Raw genomic sequence first — 21,358 nt, forward strand, 5'->3', positions numbered from 1 at the left:
AGTACCTTTCTGCCTGCCTGATTTTTCACACCTTCTGAGCCCCTCTGAGTTAATAGTTGTTCATTTGGACGGGTTTTGACATTCTTTTTACTCAGTTTTTGCAAACAAAAAGCTGCTCAGCTGCAATGGGGATTATCCAGGGCTGATGGAGTCCTTGCAGATCTCACAAGGGACCAGTTTGCATATATTTTTCTTGGACCGGCAAACAAAGCCAAAAAAAAAAAAAACAAACAAATGAGCTGCAATGTGCTTTGAGCCAGAATTCAGAGTTTTCAGGGGTTCAGGTTGTATTTCTGAGTGAGACCTGGCATCTAATGGGAGCTAAACAGAGCATGATGACCGCTGCTAATGAGCAAAAATGCTGCAGGAACAGCAGAGTGGGTGATGGATCTGTCCATCTGGGACCAATTAGGGTGTAACTGCCACACCTGGGAATGCCTCAGTCCTTACCACGTTAATAAGATGTATTCCTGTTTCTCTCCAACCCCGTTCCCATCATAACCTCCCTCCTCTATTAAATTATAAGAGACACTGCTGTGTAGAGACACATCAAACCTGTCAGTGTTAATTCAGCTGCGAGAGAAGTACATTGACCACACACACACACACTGCTCCTGGTCTCGTGTTAGAGCACACCTTTGCTCCCACATTTCCTGGTTATCAGGGTGGATTCCTATGGATAACATTGTGATTGAAGTTTTCTGCATGTGCTTTCATAAAAAAACCAGAGTATTGGGTTCTTGAGAAAGTTCTTTCCCTGTGGGCTCATCCATTGCTTTGGTGAAAAATGGGTTCCTTAAAAAAAAAAAACGCTGATTGCCCCAAATGAGAAATGTCCTGGTAATGTACTGATTCCTTCAAAGTGCTCAGTGGAAACATGATCCATGCTTTGATGTTATGTTGGGATCAGCAATATTATTACTTTTGACTTTTATGTTGGAATGTTTAACGTCAATAATTTCAACTTTTATGTTGGAACATGTAATATCGATAATTTCCACTTTTATGGTGTTCTGTGGAGTGTGGAACATAAAAATGGGAATGTTGTGGCACTTGCATCCTGTCGGACCAAAACATTCCAGCTGGAGGCTGCAGAGGGTCCCGACAAACCACTGTTGCAAAGTTGTCTAAACTTTTTTTGGGTGATCTTTGCCCTCTCTCTCGCTGATTCCGGTTTGTCCCTCCTTGCCTTGATCCGTTGTAGGCACAGGCTGGACCATCTTTCACATTCTTCTTTCCAGAGGGAGCGATTTTCACATTCTTTTTGTTTTCCTTCTTTGGGCCACTCAGTGGACGGCAACTGGAACGAGTGGTCGAGCTGGAGCTCCTGCTCCGCCTCCTGCTCCAACGGGACCCAGCAGAGGACCAGGGAGTGCAACGGACCCTCCTACGGCGGAGCCGAGTGCCAGGGACACTGGGTGGAGACCAGGGACTGCTTCCTGCGCCAGTGCCCAGGTTGGTCACCAGGGAATTTTATCTCTCCTGGGTCACCTTTCTCTTTTGTAAAGTTTTCCTTTGAGGAAGACTTGCACCATTTTCAGCAGTAATAGGGAGGTTTGGCTCACAGAAACAGACCATGGCAGCCTAAAATCCTCTCTTAAAAGAAACCTATAAGACTCAGTTTGTGAGTTTTAGAAGCCAGGCATTCCTTGATTCAACAGTCTGGAATGATTCCAGTATGGCCAGAGTGCCCTGGGGATCAGCTCACCAAGGTGCACACAGAGGTGTCTCCACTACAGCTTTTATGTCAACATTACATTGATGCCTTGAACTCTATATTATATAAAACTTTAATATAGCTCTTTTAGTACATTTGAGTACCTACATTTTTAGTTCTATAGTACCTTTTAACACCTCTGTATGAGATTTCCGAAAATGTTATTTAATGTTCCTTGCCGAAATTCCAACGGACAAAGATTTGAGCAAGGTGAAAAACAGCTTATCTGGAGAAAATTTACTCAGAATAAGACATAACAAGGGGCACAGCACTTGATATAACTGAGTAAAAACTACTCAGAAGCCTTGAAGCCATTCCAAGCAGGACAGAGATGATGATGAGGAGGAGGACAGGGATGAAGGGGTGGTCATTTTGTAACCACTGACTCAAATTTGGGATGTGTGTCTGAGGGTGGGACAATGGGACAGACAGTTTTGAGGCTGGGTGTAATCAATGAGGTAATGCCTAGATATTATAATTAGATGGTATTATAAAAATTGTAAAGGCCTGTACTGTAGGTGTGTGCAATATATTTTGTGCACCAAAGGCACCACAGTTAAAGAGCTGCTTTCTACCTTTCTGTACTCAAAATTGTCCAGAGAACTATTTCTCTGATTTTAGGCACCAACATGATTATTCATTTTCAGTTCCCCGCATTCTTGTTACATATCCATGACATTTCCCAACACTTATTAACATATATACATATCCTTATAAGGTCTTTGGGGAGCTTCACTGGGGGTCTTTGGTGATCTTTTCTGTTTGGAGCCCCCAAAGTTCTAAGTGACTGCCTCAAGACCTTCTTGAAGACGATACACCTGGTTATAGAGTAACTGCCTCAGTTCCCTTTTTTATTTCTTTACTTTGCTTGGTTAGCCCTTTCGAATCACTTGACTCACTTATAGGTAGCTTTTATGGTACATTCTGCTGCAAAAGCTATTAGTTCTTGCTACATCTCAAAACTCTGATATCAAAACCATCACTGGCAAATGCTCCAGGAGACCCCAGAGAGGTGAGTGATTACCCACAGGGAATGTGTCTGTTGTAACCTTAGATATCAGCTTTTCAGGCTGAGCTTAAAAAACCCAAACAAATTATCAGTGAGACCCTTCCCTCTCTTCCAGAGTGCTTCAGCTTTCCTCCTCTTTTTGTTTTGTTCTTCTTCTCCCAGCCTTTCAAGGCTCCCAGTTATATTTGAAGCAAACAGGGAAGCATCTTCCATTGTATCTCAGCTTTGAACCTTATCTGTGACAAGGTCTGAAACAATAAAGCTTTAATTCATGCCTATCTAAGACTTGTCACTTTACTCATCTATCTTTGAGTTAAAATAATAATGACAGCAATAATAGTAATAATAAGGAGGATAATAATAATAATAATAATAAGAAGAAGAAGAAGAAGGGTGATGATAATAATAATAAGGACAATAATTCCTGCGGTCCCAGCTGCTGTAGTTGGTACCTTACATTTAGAATAATCATCTTGTCTTCATACCATGGACCTCGAGCTCCAGCAGAGAAGTTTCATGCAGGAGAAGCAATGAGAATTAAAGCAGAGACCAGAGCACACCTAACACCAGAAATCTGTGTTTCTCAGACTAGCACCACCTCTGTATAGTTGCAGGTGCAGTTTGCTCCCCTTTTTTTTTTTTTTTTTTTTTTTTTTTTTTTTCCCAGAAATCTTGGGAGAGGCCATTTTAATGGAAACACTTTGGTGAGCTGGTGTGAAAAATATTCTGACCTGTAAAGAAGGCTTGAACAACTAGAAACCTTCCAGACTGATCAGGAACTAAATTTTATTGGCGTGGTTCTCCTGTCCCTGAGTGCTCCTTTCCTGTTAGACCATGGATTTGAGAAGGACTGCACTCCTGAGATGGAGAGTCCCTTTCTCTCCTTTGTGAAAGAACAGGGACAGCCAGAAACAGCTCAGGTCTTTTATACTCTTCTCATACCTTGCTTAGGTGACAAAATACTGTTTTTTTCCACTCCACAAGCATAGAAACCTGTAGCTCTTCATCCTGGTCTACTATTTGCTCAGGAAATCCCTGTTCTCTCTGGTACCATCATCATCTGAAGTATTTAGCACAGGTATTGAACTTTCCTACATGGTCTCTAGTGGGTTTTGGTGTTTAGGTACCTCACTCCTTCTTTGCAATTTATAGAGAATTTCAAAGACAAAAGGGGCTTCAAAAGTCTTTTTGGACAACTTTGTCCCACTGATTTCAGAGTTATCTCTCAAAGCAATGCAGGTTGTATTTTCCACTGCACAAAATATCACTAAAGAAAGCCCCAGAATTCGGTGCTGTCTCTCTTCTTTCATAATTTTCTTGTACTTCTTGGAGAAGACAGAGATCCCCCACCGTCCCAAAAGGAGTTACCAGACCCAAGATGATGCAGTAATTCACAATTGAAACCCAAAAAGAAAGCAGCAGACTTAGGCCTTGTTCTAGTTATGTCACTGAGTTGTTGTGCTGCAGCAAAAGAGAAGGTTTCCCTACCTTGCAGACTTGTTGTGAGGGCTAATTAACATTTTTATGGTGCTTTGATAAATGCCATTGTTAATGTAAAAGAAGTAGCATTTTGATAAATGTCAATGTTAACGTAAAAGAAGTCACATTTCCACTGAATCCATAAAGATGTTGGGAGAAGATACAACTGAATGAGACAGCATCCCAAACCTCTTTCCAAGGCACATGAAACATCAGTGCAATGGAAACAGCTGGAGGGAGGTTTATTTGATGTTTCTTCATGGTTTTTTGCCCAAGGGCTCTGCTGGTCTCTCTAAATCCCTGAGCCAGACCTTCTCTGGGAAGGTCTATTTTCACACATCCATTGTACATCCCAACTGAGCTCCAGCTGTGGGCTTTGCTTGGCAGATGTGGTTGAATCCCTGCCCACCTGGAGAGTGTTCATGAGCCCAGCCCCAAATGTGAGCCGGAGGAGAGAGATAGGGCTGTTTTTCCAGGGAATGAGGACACTGAGGAGGAACACAAAAACACCCTTTGAAAGGGCTGATGCAATGGGAAAGGACACACTTTGTTTTAATGTCTGTTGAGAATCAGAGATCCAAGGCAGGAGACCTCCCTTTCCACCAAGCCATGCCCTACTCACCCTACATTCCACTGCTCACCTTGAGACCTCTCATCCTTTGGTTACATATTATGTTTGGGACTAAACAGGCTGTTTCTCTCCTGTTTTTTTTGTCTCCAGTGGATGGGAAGTGGCAGGCCTGGGGAGTGTGGGGCAGCTGCACCGCCACGTGTGGGGGTGGAACTCAGAGACGTGACCGTGTGTGCTACGGACCCTTCTTCGGTGGAGAGACTTGCCAGGGTCCCAAGGAGGAGTATAAGCAGTGCAATGACAGAAAGTGTCCTGGTAGGTACCCCAGACCCCTCATGGTTTGCTTTGTGGGAGAGGGAGTTTGGATTATGGAAAGGGCTTCCGTGTCAGAGAGCTGAATGCTACAAGAGTTGGGATCCAGTAAGAGCCAACATAAAACATAGGTACAAGATACACCAAGGTCTTGACTTAGTTGCTGCAGCATCCATTGCAACCACGTCAATTTAGTGAGTATTTGGTCAGTTCACCAGTCCAACCTGGGTGGCTTTCATCTTTTCATTGCCATAAAGTTACAAGAGGAAAAGAGGCACTGTTTGGTAGCAAAAACTGAAAGCCAGGTCTCGAGTCCATGAATTAGTTGAGTACTGAGGATGCTGCAGTGGTTTCCCACCCTTTACCTCTGGGAAACCTGCACACCACTAGAAATTTAAAAAAAGACAGCTCTGTCCACATCTGTCTGAGCCTTCCCAATCTCCCCCTCCTCCAGAGTGCAAAAGCTGAATGAAGGGCAAGAGAGGGCAGGGGAAAACCTGGGGCTGAGTGTGAAAACCAAGCAGGAGAAAACACAACTGGGAATGTTTCTGTCTGTCTCTCACAGACTATCCAGAGCCCCAAAAAAGGCCTGTGCACCATTTTGACTTTCTTACTCAGTCTGAGTTGAAGCTCCTGGTGAAATTGCTGGTGGGGAATCAATGGCCTGTGTGATGTTGGCAGTCAGATCGCATCGATCCTAACAGGCCGTGAGTTTTGACTGAAAGGGTAATTAATTGTCAGAGCAGCTCAGTGAGAGGCAGGAGAGATTCTCATGGCAGCATCCTGGCATTCCTAGTGAAAGGGGCTGTCTCCCTACAAGACAGGAGGCAGCAGTTTTGATGCAGATGTTTCTGGGGGCAGATCTGACACGTGGAGGACGAGCTGACCCTTAGACTCCCTCACCAACTGCTGAAGACAAAGAGATGAAAGCCAAAGAACTTCAGCATGGAAGTTCCAGCACGTTTAGCTCGGAGATAACAGAGAGAGAGGCTGTGACAGCACAGTCACTCTCTCCAGCTCTGCTCTAATAAAAGACATCACCTCTCCTTACAAGCTGTGCCTCTCAATTAGCAGTGGCGTGTGAGAATCTCTTCCAACTCTGCCACAAAGCTCTCCCACTCTCCCACACCACAGAAAAACTTAGCACAGGGTTGTCTGGTGGTGTCTACAGAGTGATGCAGATTTAGTTCAGCTTCAGTGTGTGCCAGCTGGGGCCCTGACAGAACAAGCCCAATCTTTTCTTCTCTTCCTGCAGGCGTTGATGCCTGTGCAGTGCTCAAAAGGAAAAGACACATCTCAGGGACTGGGCCCTGCTAAGGGTTCACAACCAGAAGGGTCTCACTGCAGTTGTTAATTTGCAAGGGAAGGAAAAGGTGGGGAAACATCAGAGGCTAAAAATAAACCCGCTCGATTTGTTCTCCAGAAAGTACCAAATGCCGGCATGATTTGATTTGAACAGAAGAATTGAACTTAATTGGGTTAGTTATTAAAATCTCCCAGTGCAAATAGGTTACTCTGGTAAAAAGGATTTTGTTGTGAAGCAACATCAAAAAGAAAAAAAAAAAAAGGAAGAAAGGAGGAAAGGATAAAATGATTCTCTCCTGGCCTGGGAATTGCTCCTGCACTCGCTGGCAAGACACCACCAATCAGTGTATTTTTAAAGAGCATCTCTGAGCCACAGCATCCCTCAGCGGTCCCCAGGGACACTGCAGGGGTGAGGAGACCAGGAATGTTTGACAGGTCGGCAGAGGAGAAAGGGGAGGATGGATCTGAACATTCTCCCTCTCTGCTTTCTGCTGTGCTCTGCTGTTTTGTAGCCAAAGGTGGTGATAGAAGCTCCAGCCCCACACCCCAAACCCTCCTTTGAACCGTGGGAGGATCTGTGACTGTGGTCAAAGCACTGCTCCAGAAGAAAGGAGCTTAGAACTCAGCTCCCTCCTCTGCCACAGGCTCTCTGGGTGAGCATGTGCTGGTCATGGCTGGGTGATTCAATCTCCCTGTCCTTCAGGTTGGAAGCAAAACTGCCTCTTTTCCACCCTATCTACAGAAGTCATGAGTTGTTTGCACAGGGACTAGTCCTGTGTGTGCAGAGAGCACAGCTGGGGTCCCTCTTACCCTCCAGGATTTCATTACAACAGTGATTACCCGCAAGGGAACTTTGAAACAGGGGATGCAGCATCTGTTTCCAAGCAGAGAGTGTAACTTATTCTTTCCCAGCATCTACTGGGGAGGAATCCATCTCTGAACTGCAGCTGGGGCTGGAGCCACACAGTCCTGGAGCTGGACTGCAGGAGCAGTGACGTTCAGGCAGCTCGTTGGGTCTTGTAGGAGTTCTTCAAAGAAGCAGGACTTGCCATGCCCATAATTTTCGGCTTGAGCCTCCCCCACAGCCAGGCTGGGCTCTGGGTAGTCCCAGAGCAGAAGTGGATTAAGTCCTGACCAGTTATTGGCACTCACTCAGCTTCCTTTTTATCGATATTTTTACTTGCACAATGAATAAAAATGCAATCAAAAACTATTAAATCAAGTTTTTTGTTCTCCCCACCCTCAGGAGTGACAAATAGCTTTAACACCATCCTCGTGGCTCCCTCAGCTTTACATGCTGTAAGTAATGAGTTTCTCAGCACAAAGGTCTCCTGTGGTGAATGTTCTTCTCCCAGATCACATCAACTCTGGGGCCAACTCAGCTCCACCCACAGATAGAAGCATCTGAAAACTTCCTTCCAAAAAGCTTTTACTGTGATGTCTCAGAGCACATTTCTGCAGCCTCCTGGACTTTGCAGCAGTTTTTGGAAATGAGCTGCTGATGCAAATCCAGCTTGTTGGTGCTCAGATCTTCTCCCTGTGTCCTTAAACAAGATTGGAAGCAGACAGAGGACTTGAATGAAGACCATCCAGGGGATATGTCCATCCTTTTTTTTTCACCTACTTGTTCTTTCCTTCATTCTTACTCTGATTGATTTATACCAAGCCTTGTTTTAGATACATCCTACTCTGAAGGATGAAAGAAGTAGAGTCTGAACTGGAGTTCTTCTAGAAAAGACGAACATCTGCCATTAAAATTAAGAAATAAAACTCCTTAGTAGAGCGTTGCAACAGCAGTTTTCTTGCAAAGTGCTGCCACAAGGCAAGGCAAATGTGTGAGTGGACTTTCCCAGGTTGTTCCATGGATATTAGTGAGCTAATCTTCAGAATGGTTGGATACCCGGTTTTCAGACAGACAGAGCAAATTCCAGGGGGTTTAAATGGCTTTGTCAGGGCCATGCAGGAGGAGCTGCAGAGCTGGGAGCTCAGCTCTAGACCTCCTGGCTCACACCACAGTGCTGTTCCCTCCAGACCCTGCTCCCCTGTTTCCTCTTTCCATTCCCTTTTCCATGCCCTTTGCTGAGGAGGAAGCTTTACCAATGGAGTTTTTCTCTCTTTGCAGAGCCCCATGAAATCTGTGATGAGGAAAGCCTTGGCTCTGTGGTTTGGAAGGAGACTCCAGCAGGGGATGCTGCCGCTGTCCGGTGTCCCCGCAATGCCACTGGTAAGGGTGACTCCGTGATGGGGACATGGTCCATCCTCAGGGTATCCCTCATCCTTTGCCTCCTGGATGAAGAGAACCTGGTTGTGGGAGGACAGGACAAGCAGATGGACTTTCCTCCCGTCTTTTGGGGCTAAATTAACTCTCTCTGAGTTTCTGTGGCCCTTCACTGTTTAACAACAGCATCTTGGTTCCTACTGGACAATTTGAGGTGGTTTCCATCCACCTCCTGCCGAGTCCTGGCACAGCCTTGCACCCAAGAGTATCTGTGGTGTGTTCTCCCCATTAACTACAAACATCTTTGCAGAGCAGGTGAGGCCTTGTCAGAGTTCTCTAGACTTGGCAGTTATATTTCTCTCCACTGCCCATAAACAAGCTGGTGTTTGAAAGCAGGAAAACCTGAATTTCATGGTCCACTTATGCTTAGAAAACACAGCACCTGTCTAAACATTTATGCAGGTGCTCAGGTTGATGGTCTGGTCATGGGGGCGTGAAGTGATGGGATCTGGGCATCCAGGTGTTATCTCTTGTGACCATGACTCTGTGTCATGTCTAGTCCCTAAGGACTAGAAAGCAGGGCAGAGGAAGCTCCAGGAGACACTCTGGTGCTGAAACTTGTCCTCAGCTGGATGTTCCTCACTCCCAGGCAGGAACAGAATAATGGGCAGCAGTGTTAATAATGAATTTAAAGGTTTTATTTTGCTTGAGGGAGGTGGTTGGGTACAGACCAACCCTGCGACTCTGTTTGAATCAGCCTGGGACAGTTGTGTTGTCCCAGATTCTGTCCTAGAAGGGCTGTATCCATAGAAAGGTCACTGAACCCTTTAGCAGACCCAGCAAACCTGCTCCTCAGAGGCTCTCCAAACTGCGCCCTGATGGCTTGGGCAAGGTGATCCCCTTCCCTTCTTCCTCTCTGATAAGTCCATTTTTTTCCTCCACGAAGGCATGTGATTATCACTGCAAACCCCCCTGTAGACTGGAGCTGAGGGAAGGCCTGGGGGAGGACTTGAGAGCAGCTCTCAGAGTGTTTCAGCTGCCTCAGGGATGGTGTTTATTCTCCTCCAGACTGTGTGGGCAGCACAAGCCACTGTGCCTGGTTTAGTTGCAAGTACCAGAACAAGCCACCTGGGGAGGCTCGTGGGGCTTCCTGAGACAGGAAGAATGTTGTCCTCCAGGCCAGGAGAAAAAGAAACCCCTTCCTTTCACCTTGACTAGCCATGGCCAGCCTGTTAATTTTTGTTTTCACGCCCAGTTCCTTCTGCTGCCCTGCAATAATAAAATGCAGGAGGAGAAGGTAATAAAAATAATCTCTCCTACATGCTTGCATGGGTTGTTCAGGCACCTGCAGGCGCCTCTGATGTCCTTTGTACCGGTAGCTATGCCTGAATGGATGCACTGACCAGTTCTGGGTGACCTCCATGGAATTGTTAAGGTTGGAAAAGAGCTCTAAGATCATCGAGTCCAACCCTTAACCCAACAGTGCCAGGTCCACCACTAAGCCATGTCCCCAAGTGCCACATTTACATGTTTTTTTAACATCTCCTGCGACAATGATCCCACACTTCTCTGCACAGCCTGTTCCAATACTTGAAAACCCTTTCCATGAAGAAAATTTTCCTCATACCTAATCTAAACCTCTCCTGGTACAACTTGAAGCTGTGTCCTCTCATCCTATCGCTTCCCACCTGGGAGAAAAGACTGACCCCCATGAATTCTTGGCTTTTCATCCTGTTTTCCTCACTCCCGTATTTGTTTCTTTCATTTTTCAGGGCTGATCCTCCGAAGATGCATTTTAGATGAGGAAGGCATCGCTTACTGGGAGCCCCCAACATACATCAAGTGTGTTTCTATAGATTACAGGAACATACAGATGATGGTAAGGCAGAACAACTCCTCACTCAGCAGATTTGGGATCCTCCCAAATTCTTGTTACGTGACTATAGTTACTAAAAAGAAGGAAAGGAACATTTCCATGTGAAAAGGAGATACTGGGTCTACCTTGATTTTTTTTTTTACTGCTTTTGTCTGGTTATCTTGTGATGCACAGACACTCCACGGACAAAGGATGGTTCCTTTCAGGATGTTTTAAAACATATCTTGGCAGAATCCAGGTTCTACCAGGTCTTTCATATCACATTATCATTAAGTATCACTGTGACTGCATAACTATTCTATTTATAAATAAGCATCTCATTTTCTGTTAATCTTAAATTCATTGTTGTGATGAATTTCTGCTGGTCTCCTGTGGTTTCCCTTTAGGAGAACTGCCCTCTCCTGTTCAGGACAAGCTACAGTCTGTTCTAAAATAATTCCAGATTAGTTATAAGAAAAGAGGATTTGGGGGCAAAAATATTCTTGTTAGCTGGCTTGGGTTATGAGCAGAAGAAACTCTGTGGTAGGACAATCTCTTCTGAACCTCCACACAACCTTTCCTACGTGGGCAAACGAAAAAATTCAGTTTTCTATCATTTTAGAACCACTTTGAATACACTTCAGAATCTATCACTCTGTCCTATCATTTTAAGAAAACCGGAGGCTCTCAGGCCAGCAGAGATTGTCAGATTCAGCTCATCTGCACTCTGAATTAGAAGGAAGGTCAAAAACCTTCCCCCAGCAATTCCTTCACTGAGCTCATTAACTTGACTTTGACTGTCCCTAAAGTGTTTGTCATGTCTCTTCTCTGTTTCTCAGACCAGGGAACATCTTTCCAAGGCTCAGCGTGGGTTGATGGGAGATGGGCTGTCAGATGTGCTCCAGAACCTGGTGGAAATCTCCCAGGATGGGACCAGCTACAGCGGGGACTTGCTGTCCACCATGGACGTACTCAGGAACATGACAGAGATCTTCCGTAGGGCTTATCACAGCCCCACCTCTGGAGATGTCCAGGTGAGCTGGGATGCACATCCTGGAGGCCAAAGCTTGGCTGGAGGTGTGTTTGCATGCACAGGGTTCCAGGTTTGATCACCTCCTGTGTAGCTGATGCAATACTGATGAAAATCCAGAGCATTTTTTCTCCAAATGTCTTCCTGTATTAACAAACTCTCCCTTCAAGGTTGTTCTCCCTGGCTTAGAAACTGGAGAACTTGAAAGCCAAAGTCACTCTGAGCTGTTTCAACCTGACAGCACTTTACTGTTGGAGTCTAATTGATATGAGAATATCATTTGGAAGGGATTTCAGTCTTAATGACTAGAGGGAAAATGATCCTGTGGCATTGGGTACCTGGATGTTGATGCAGGAGAATGTCCTCCTGCCTTCTCATCCCAGGGTTTTACTTTCAGCAGCTGCACACAGAGCAGCTACAAGATACCCCCTTGGGATGGGTCATCACCCCATGGCTTGAAACATTAAACTGATCCTGCAGGATCTGCAAAGAGGTAAAAACTAGAGAAAAAATCAATAGGCTTAAATTTCCTTCCTTCTCATAGTGTGCTGCAAAGGTCCTGCCATGCAGAGCACCCTCTGGATCAATCTCTGCTTCTCTTATCTGGTAGCAGGTCAAAGAGGATCATAAGGAATATATTGAAAATGACAGAACAAGTAGAAAACAGGATAGAAAAGAATTTGTGTGAGGGAAGATCATCTTTTTCTAACCAGTCTCTGACAGACATCGACCAGTAATAAATACAAGACATATTCCCAATCCAACCCTTTAGGAAATACAGTAGTCAAAGTGAAGGCCTTGGGGAAAAAAGCCCTGCTGGTCATTAACATCCCTGGGACCTGTGAAATGCTGTGGGACCCTTTGGGAATGGCACCATGAGAACCCCCTTGGAACATGGCTGGTTCTCAAATGTTCCTCCCCCATCACTGGGTCCTTCCCAGCGTAGGCTGTGTTTGACTGACCACCTCTTTTGTCCTCTTTTGTCTCCCTTCTCCAGAACTTTGTCCAGATCCTCAGCAATCTTTTATCAGAGGAAAACCGGGAGAAATGGGAGGAAGCTCAGCTGGTATGAACCTTCAGCACCTTCCCTGAGATGAAATATGCTTTCAGCATGGGGTTAAGCCACGAGGAGAGGAATTTCCAAGTGTCTACATGATCTCCTAGCTCTTCTTGCCCAGAATTTTTGAATATTAGGAAAGGGTTCTTCCCCCAGAGGGTGGTTGGGCACTGAACAGGCTCCCCAGGGGGCCTGACAGAGCTCAAGGAGTGTTTTGACAATGCTCTCAGACACATGGGGTGATTCTTGGGGTGTCCTGTCCTGTCAGGAGTTGGACTCAATGATCCTTATGGGTCCCTTCCAACTCAGGACACTCTATGATTCCATGATTCCGGGCTGAGTTGTGTGCAACATAAATCTGTTTTAGGCACAGACCACACAAAATCCCCATCCACCAATGCTGTTCTCCTTGGATAAAGCCTTGTGATGAAAGAGCCAGAGTACCCAGACACAGTGAGCTGTGCTCAGCTTCAGAGTCTCTGCATGAAGAACAGTGAAATACTGGTGGTGGATACCGAATTTTGGATAGTTCTCAGAGGTCAGGCTTGGGTTGGAGTTGATAACCCTGCTGGCTTGCTCTAATTCCACTCTTTCCTCTTGCCAAGATAAAGAAGTGGGATTTCATGGGTTCCTGGATAAAAAGCTGCAGGACAGGCAGGATTTTCAGAGCTGGGGTCTTCTCAACACAAGCTGGGCTTTGTTTCAGTTATGTTTTGTTTTATTTCTCCCCTCTCAAGGTTGAGGATCCTGCTGAATTCCCTAATCCCCATGCCTGGAAGTGTTCAAGGCCAGGCTGGGTGGGGCTTTGAGTAAGATGTTCTAGTAGAATGTCACCCTGCCCATGGCAGGGGTTTGGAGCTAAATGATCTTTAAAATTCCTTCCAACCCAAGCCATCTATGATTCTATAAACAATTCTGTAGCTAAACTCTCGGTATTAGGGGATCGGTTTGTTGGGGTTTGTAGCTGTGTTTTATTTGGCTTTTGTCTCCTCTGCCCCAGTTGAACTCTCTGTTGTGGGCTTGTCTCAGACCTAGTCCTTGCCCCTTTGCCATTCTCTTGACAAGCCCTTGGGCTGTTCAGTGCTGTCATCTCACTGCAGCTTTTGGGCACCACATCAGAGGGAAAAAGCTCTGCCTCAGACCAGCAGCTCTGCTGGAAGGTTCCATGGCAGCTCGTTCCTCCCATGCCCATTCCTCAGTATTGCACCTTGGAACACAAACCCTCAACTTGCTCAACTCTCAAACTCTCAAACAACCTCAGCTTGCAGAATAACCTGGACAAGGAACAAAACTCAGCCTTTGTGAGAGGTCAGTCCTGTGGAAGGTACTTGGAGAGATGGCTCAGACATGGCAACTCACTTTTAGCCACCTGTTGCTGTTGAAAAATTCCTCAAAGTGATTTGGAAATACCAAACAATGAAGTAAAAATCAGCCCCAGACTCCAGTTATATTCACACCAATCAGGGAAGTCCCCTGGGAAAACTTTCAACAGCAAGTGCTGGCACAGTTGTTGGCAGTCCAGAATGGGAGACAGGGACCTGAATATATTCATGCAACGGGGATGCTGTCAGTAGCTGGACAGCTTCTTCTCTTCTCCCTGATATCTTATGTTTTCCCATTGCATTTGAATGAGAATGGTCTGTCTCCAGGTGGGATAAAGAACCATCTCAACGTGGTCCTGGGCAAGTGGCTCTAAGTGTCCCTGCTTGAGCAAGAGGGTTGGACCAGATGACCTCTGAGGTCCCTTCCAAACTAAACTGTACTGAGATTCTGTGATTCTGTCATTCTGTGACCAAATACTTGGTTCCAAGCCTTCAGGTGCATGTACATATTTCAGCAGAGAGCAGAGGAGGCTGTCAAGTTGTCATGACAATGGGGAAACCCTGTTGATGCCCTCAAACCCAGCTGCAGTTACTCTGCGTGGCAGTTCATTCCCGCTGGCTGTCCCTGTGCAATCTGCTCTTTGCACCCATAGACAGACACAGCCCAGCCTGCTGCCAACACCACCATAACCTACATGTGGATTGGGAATATCATGGGGAGGAGGTTTGTTTAATGGGAATTGAGATGAGAGCCCAACACTTCAGAACAGAGAAATCTTCATGGACGGGATGTCAACAGTTTTCCACAGTCCCTGTTTTTCTCCCTCAAAGCTGCTGGACCAAAATCACTCCCTGCATTTCCCAGGATCAACCAGTTCTTTTAAAACAAAGCCTTTGCCTCCCAGTTTGATCATTAAAAATAAATCCAACTTCATTGTTTTCCACATCCCAAAACCCTGTGCTTTGCCCCCCCCCAGGCAGAGATGTTGTTCAAGGAAAATATAAACCAAAACAACCCATAAAAGTACTCACAGAACGGTTACTGTGCTTTTTGAGGAGATTGTGTTCACCATTATATGATAAAAACCTAAAATGCAATGGCCAGTGTAGCCTGGATTTCATTTGACCTTGTGATTTCAATCTGCAACGGAATATAAAATATGCAGTTAAAAATAGCTTCCTCACTTACTTCTCCTCCTTGTGTGCACACCCACTGTACTGGCAGGACTTTTTGATCTCATCCTGATACAATTTTAGTCTTACCAAGATTCCTTTGGATCGAGACACACAAGGCCACCCCTGTGTTCCTCGTCCACACATTTGAAGGTTCAGCCTTCCTTCTCCTCCATCTCATCCTGCTTGTCCCCAGCTGTCCCTTCAGCTCTGCTCAGCCATCTCAGGAAGGTCTGGATTACAGGTAGGAACTGAAAATGCTCCAAAAGTGGTGGAAAAGGAAAAGAAGGATCTGAATTGTTCAGCCTCTCATGGTATTTGCTAAGCTCCTGTAGGCAAATGTGAGGAAAAGACAGCACAGCTCCTTTCAAGTGGATTATCTTTTATGGAATCTGTCACTGGGAAACTAGTTATTGTTTAACAGCCTTCTTTCAGGCTGGCAAATTACAAGTGAAGAAGAGTTATTGCCAATATCTTTATCAATGGGAAAACACCAGGGAAGAAAGAAGAGACAGAGAAGATCCAAGACAGGTCCAGGACCAAGAATTTGGTTATTTGGAGAGTGAGATCCTGCCAGCAAAACAGAAAAGGAGAAAATCAGCCAGAAAGGAGAAAATCAGTCCAGAAAGGAGAAAATCAGTCCAGGAAATGCTTTTCTGGATAGGATTATGTGGTCTGGTGCCTGAGATTCAACATTAAACCATGGATGTCCTTTGGTGTGGCTGCTCTTTGTGAAATGACAGCAAGATTAACTACCCTGGTGGAGGTAATGCTTTGTGGGCTCCATGTCAGTAGAGAACACACACACACACACATACACACACATATATATATATATATATATATATATATATATGTGTACACCATCAGAAGTAGAGCAAATATATTTCTCAGGCCAATTATCACCATACCCGAGTGTCAGGGAAGTCTCAGGCTTGGGAAAGGCTCCTGGAATTTAACAAAGGGCAAAACTTCAATACAACAACACCAACCCATCTTCACTCTTTGGATGTGCAATTCCAAATGCCTCTGGCTTTTGGCCAAATACTCCAGTCAATGGGCTTGGAAATCAAGTAGGTGATTTTAAAGGTGTCTTCCAACTCAAACCATTCTCTGATTCTTTGATTCTCTGATTCTATGCAAGTAAATGTGTAGGTTGTCTTCTGCTCCAGGTGATCTCAGATACTTCTGTTTGCCTTAAAACATTGCCCTCCAACCCAAGTTTTACCAATCTGAATGTCATATTATTATTTCTTGCCCCTATTTCTAGGCCTCCTGTTAGGATTTCTCACTCCTCATTCTTCCCAGCTCCATGACACTCCATTATATCCAGCATATGCTTCCAGTTCACATGTGAGGGCAGGAATCTTTCCCCACAGAGAAACTCCTGCTGTGCTCATTAGTGTCTGATCTACTAAATATTGTCCCTCTCTTTGCAGATAGGGCCAAATGCCAAGGAGCTGTTCAGGCTCGTGGAGGATTTCATTGATGTCATCGGCTTCCGCATGAAGGATTTCCGGGATTCCTACCAAGTGACAGACAATCTGGGTGAGTGGATTTGCACTCCCCAAGTCAGATAGAGAGCCCATGGAGCTGTTAATTACTGTGTAATATGTGTAACCTGGGCTGTGGGGAGGGAAAGAGGGGAGGCAGCAGGTGGTGCAGTATTAAAAGGTCCTGGGAAAGACAGGGATGGTCGTAAATACGGGGGGTGGCTTTTCTCCAAATAAGTTAGGATTTCACCCTGAACAAGGGATGTCCATGGAGAGATATCCAAGAGATATCTATAGAACCATGAATGGAGAACAGGCAAACTGGGCAGAATGAGTCTTTTCCTTTTATTTTTTGAACACAAGAGCTGCACAGCAGCCAGTGGAGTGATGAGGCAGCAAGCAAACAGCAGGCAGTGTGTGATTTATCCTGTGTGCACAACCCCGGCGGGGAACTTGTTGCCAGAGGATGCTGCAGAAGCCAAAAAGTGCAGATGGGTTCATGATGGGATTAGGAAAGTGCACAAAAGAGAGGCCCATTGGTGGCTGTTAAAGTTGATGATCTGGATACAGCCACTGGCTGAGGAAGTCCTGCTCATTGCTAGGAGGACAGACCAATAGACGTCTTCCTCTGTTCTTTCTCACACTTCTTTTTAACAACTACTTTTGGCCACTCCTGGAGACAAGATGCTGGAGCAGCCTGACCTCTTCTTCCAGGTTTAGTGCAGGCAGGGCCTTTCCAATGAAACCCTGACAGTGTCATCTTCTTTCATGCCTAAGCATCACCTGAGGAGAGCATCACTCCTACAGCTCTCAAAATCCAGTCTCTCTGCTATCTGGTTTCCCAGAATTGCTTCCAATGGTATTTTCAGCACAGGTGAGTTTATTGAAGCTGGTTTGTTGACTGGTTTTATCTCTTGCTCCTCTCTAGTCCTCGGCATTCACAAACTGCCTGCGAACGCAGCGACCGACATCACCTTCCCCATGAAAGGCTGGAGGGGCATGGTGGACTGGGCCAAGAACTCAGAGGACAAGGTCACTGTCTCCAAGAGCATCCTGTCTTCAGGGCTCTCAGGTAGGCAGCACAGCCAGGGCACTTCAACAGAAAATTCCTTCTTCGTTTTTCAAGTGGTTCCTTCCATTTGGTCAATCTTCAAATCCTCCTTCCAGCTCAGCTGGATTTGCTCACAAATACTTGGACACCAAAAGCACTGATGGGTGTAAATAAGGCTCTCAGATGTGGCCTGACCAAGAGTTCAGCTTAAACTCCTTGCAAAAGTTCAGGAGCAGGCTCAGTGCCTGGTTGTGGGTGTATATCTTGTCCTAAATGAGTAGCAAAAATAGACAAAAAATGCTTTGGTCCTGACAGGACCATCTAAGGGTAAGTACATGGTGGTCAACACATCAGACTGAGGTCAGGGTCTGTTGCATGGACAAGCTTTGCTAGGTTTGGGAGTTTATGGTTGCTGTGTGAAACTTCCTGCCCCCAGAGAGGAAATTCAGAGGCATTTATCCCTGAGGTCACTGGCTCTACAGCAGGGCATGGATACGAGCCACAGCGTGGAGGTGGGACCTCTGGGTGCATCAGCCTCACTGCCAGCTCCAGAAGGAACCTGAAAGGCTCTGGGATGCTCTGCTGAGACATCAAGTGAAGTCCCCCAACACACTTCAGGTGCCCATCTTTTGGGAGGTAGACTTGAAATTTGGCAGGATTGAGCCCTGAGTTTTCAAAAGCAGGACCCCAAGTTGGGCTAATTGCTGGGAAATGGTGGGATTTACTTCTGGCACTCATGGTTTTGAGGGGACAAGCTGTTGGCTGCTGCATCAGGCTCTGCTGTCCTTCCTTGGGACAGAGGCCGGAGACCGTGAGTTGTTGCTACAAGAAAACCTTTAGGCTCTTGTTGTCACACCAGGACCTCTTGTCTTGGGCTTCCCTACTGGGAATGGAATCAATCATCATTTCTACTTGGGAAATCTGAGGCTGGAAACTGTTCAGTGACACCCCCAAAGGTAAACAGTGAGTCACTGTCAGAGCAAGGATCATGTGAAGCTCTCCTTCTGCTTTGTTGTGCCTTGGAGACACTGTGATCTCCCTGGGAGAAGCTGGAGCTTGTTGGAAGGGTTATCACAGTTTGTGTGTTGTGGTACCTTCACCTCTGGAAAGCTTTGGACAAACTGCTGGCACCAGGCACAGACAGAGCTGATCCTGCTCTGAGGCCGACGGCTGTCCTGAAAGTATCCAGTTCCTCATGCTGCTGTTTTCCAGATTTCTATTAGAAACATCCTCACACAGAGCTGCTCTGGGGCCCCCAAGCTGCCGTGACTGTGTAAACAAAAGGTGACATCCACCCTGAAGAAACGACTTCCCGTCAGTCCTCACTTCTCCATGGTTTTCTGACTACCACCCAGGGCTCTTCCTGCCTCTGTTTTGTTCGGTATCTTGTGCTGGTGGTATATTTTTCAAGGGTTTATTTAGTGGAGATGCACCTCTTTTAGCTTTGATCCTCACTTCCCTTTGGCTGCAGGGAGTAGGAGTAACTACTCTGAGCAAAGTGATGGAGACAGGGAGCTTCATGAGACCAGAATCAAACTCCCTCACTACTGGGAGCTGATTTTGGTGGGCCAACACTGATTTGTGCAGTTGGGTGATACAATTGCCCTGCAAGCCTGTCTGTCAGTCTCTCCCAGTATGTGTTCACCAGTTACCCCCAGTGAGCCCAGTCTGATGATGTGAAAGAGGAACACACAGACTTTTGCCTGCCCTGCACCAATGGAGTAAACTCAACCTCAGTACAAGGCATGAGAGAAATCCCAGCTCAGGGCCCTTCCCCAGGCTTCCTCAGCATTGCTTTTCACTTGTCCACTTCCTTTTTCTCCCCCAAAAAACCATCTGCAGGGCTGCCTCTGCTGTTTGGGGTTTATCGGGGAGCTCTTGCTTTTTGCAGCTGGGCCCTGCAAGGCAGCAGAGGAGGAGGAAAAGGGAAAGGAGGAGGAGGTCAAGTGATGTGCCCAGAGGTCACACAGATGATTCAGAGGCTCATCTGGGACCGTGGTCCTGAGGCAGCACACGAGTTTTGGGGTCAGACGAGGCGCAGTGGGACAATTCCCCTTCTCGCTGCCCTTGTCGGCCCAAGCGTGGCTCTTCCCTCTGAAGGCTTGATGACTATGGATGGGTCCAAATGCCTCGAGGTGACTGCAGGGGACCTTTCCACCCTGCAGATCCGCCTGCTGTGGTGCTGTCAGAGGGAGTAGTGGGTTTCTGAATGGGGGAGAGCAGCGGGCTGGTCATCTGGGATGAGTGATCCTTGTGTGAGGGTGGATGCCGGGTCACCCCAAAGGCGCTGAGCCCTCTCTGGGGACCGATGGAGACCCAGTGTGGTGACAGCAGGCACTGCATCCCACCACAGCCACTCTGGCATTAGCCATGCCCCAACAGAGGCCAAATCCTGCACGTGGGTGTCCCATGGGGACGGCTGTCACCCCGATTGTCTCAGTGCCGTTGTCTTCTTCCCTTCCCTCTGGTGTCCTGCAGTGTCGGACGACTCCTCCGTCTTCGTGGTGGGGACTGTGCTGTACCGGAACGTGGGCAACATCCTCTCCCTCCAGAGGTAAGAAGGGCTGCCTGGGGAGGGTGGAAAGGCTTTCCTGCTGATCCATCTGGCCGCAGAGCCCTGGTTTTCCAGGGAAAAAACGAAGGTCACCGGGGTGCAACGAGACAGTGAGACTATTTTGCCCCCCACGGGCTGATGCTGCGCGTTCAGGTGGGGACGGGCTCGTGCCTTGCAGGCATCACGTGCTGGAAGAACAGGAAGGTTTTCCCCACCCATGTACACCCCGGATAGGAGGGGAGGCACAGAGCTGCAGCTTCATCCGTGCCTGCCGCCCTTTGCCTTCGGGGCATGGATTCTCACACGAGGGATTTGGGGAGGGTTGGACAGACGGGGGATGGATGCTCAGCTGCCTCGATCCTTCCGAGCTCCGGAGAGCTGCCAAACCAGGCTGAGCCCTCGAGAGCATCACGGCAGAGACAGGCTCGGGAGGAGAGCAGCAGCAGCACGCCTGGCTGCACATGTCTGCCCTGTTCCCGGCCGCGGCAAACTGCCTCGGGCACCGAAGCTTTTGTGTTCAGCGCTCCCCTTCCTTCCCTTCCCTCCTCTCCCTTTTTTTCTCGCTCTTTTTTTTTTTTTTTTTTTTTCCCCGAGACCAGTACTGAGGCAGTAAATTAAGCATCCTAAGGCACCTTCTAAATCTGTTCTGCACTGATTAGCGTGAGCCCATTTACCATAAACACCAGGGCATCTCTCCTCACCGATAATCATTTAAATACCTCCAGATTTAGCGCTGGCAATGGCAAAAGAGCTCCAAGTGAGTGCAGGGAGGAATTAGCAAGTCAGCCAACTGTATTCTGTAATATCTTCCATTACAGCAGTGGGAATTAGATCAGAAGGGCAATAAACATCATTGGCTCAAATGATCCAGCAGTATTTCAGCTTTCTCTGGCCAAGCAGGGAATGAGCTCTGATAACCAGCAGCTGCAGCAGCCACAGCCTCCGAGCAGCATTCCCACAGGAGAGCTGATTTAAGATGTTCCTTAATTAAAGGACAGTCCCTCTTTAAAAAAAAAAAAAAAAAAATCAGGAGCCTTGAATCACCTGTGGAGAGTCAAAAAAAAAAAAAAAGAAGAAATAAAAGCAGCAGCAGCAGTAAAGTACCTCTTACTGCACTGCTGTGCAAATGGACACAGCATTGAAAAGGAGAATGTCATTAAATAGCCATGTAGCTGCCTATGGGTAAAAAATGATTCTGACCACAGAGGAGAG

General features: G+C 46.6%; 1 protein-coding gene across 12 annotated transcripts in view; it reads left to right on the forward strand.

The window, feature by feature from the left end:
- Positions 1-21,358, forward strand: part of ADGRB1 (adhesion G protein-coupled receptor B1) — a 294,127-nt gene that overhangs the window by 142,792 nt on the left and 129,977 nt on the right. For 10 of the 12 annotated variants that reach the window (XM_027724710.2, XM_027724713.2, XM_027724716.2 and 7 more), the window contains 9 exons: positions 1,282-1,455; positions 4,927-5,091; positions 8,516-8,617; positions 10,384-10,490; positions 11,306-11,500; positions 12,494-12,562; positions 16,488-16,596; positions 17,470-17,613; positions 20,071-20,146. In XM_027724710.2, coding sequence (XP_027580511.1) covers positions 1,282-1,455; positions 4,927-5,091; positions 8,516-8,617; positions 10,384-10,490; positions 11,306-11,500; positions 12,494-12,562; positions 16,488-16,596; positions 17,470-17,613; positions 20,071-20,146 — 1,141 coding nt within the window. The remainder of the gene's footprint in view (positions 1-1,281; positions 1,456-4,926; positions 5,092-8,515; positions 8,618-10,383; positions 10,491-11,305; positions 11,501-12,493; positions 12,563-16,487; positions 16,597-17,469; positions 17,614-20,070; positions 20,147-21,358) is intronic. The other 2 variants (XM_027724712.2, XM_039386398.1) reach the window with 1 other exon arrangement.

Source organism: Pipra filicauda, unplaced genomic scaffold (assembly GCF_003945595.2).
Source record: "Pipra filicauda isolate LSUMZ 115617 unplaced genomic scaffold, ASM394559v2 scaffold481_size456399_pilon, whole genome shotgun sequence".
Taxonomy (NCBI): domain Eukaryota; kingdom Metazoa; phylum Chordata; class Aves; order Passeriformes; family Pipridae; genus Pipra; species Pipra filicauda.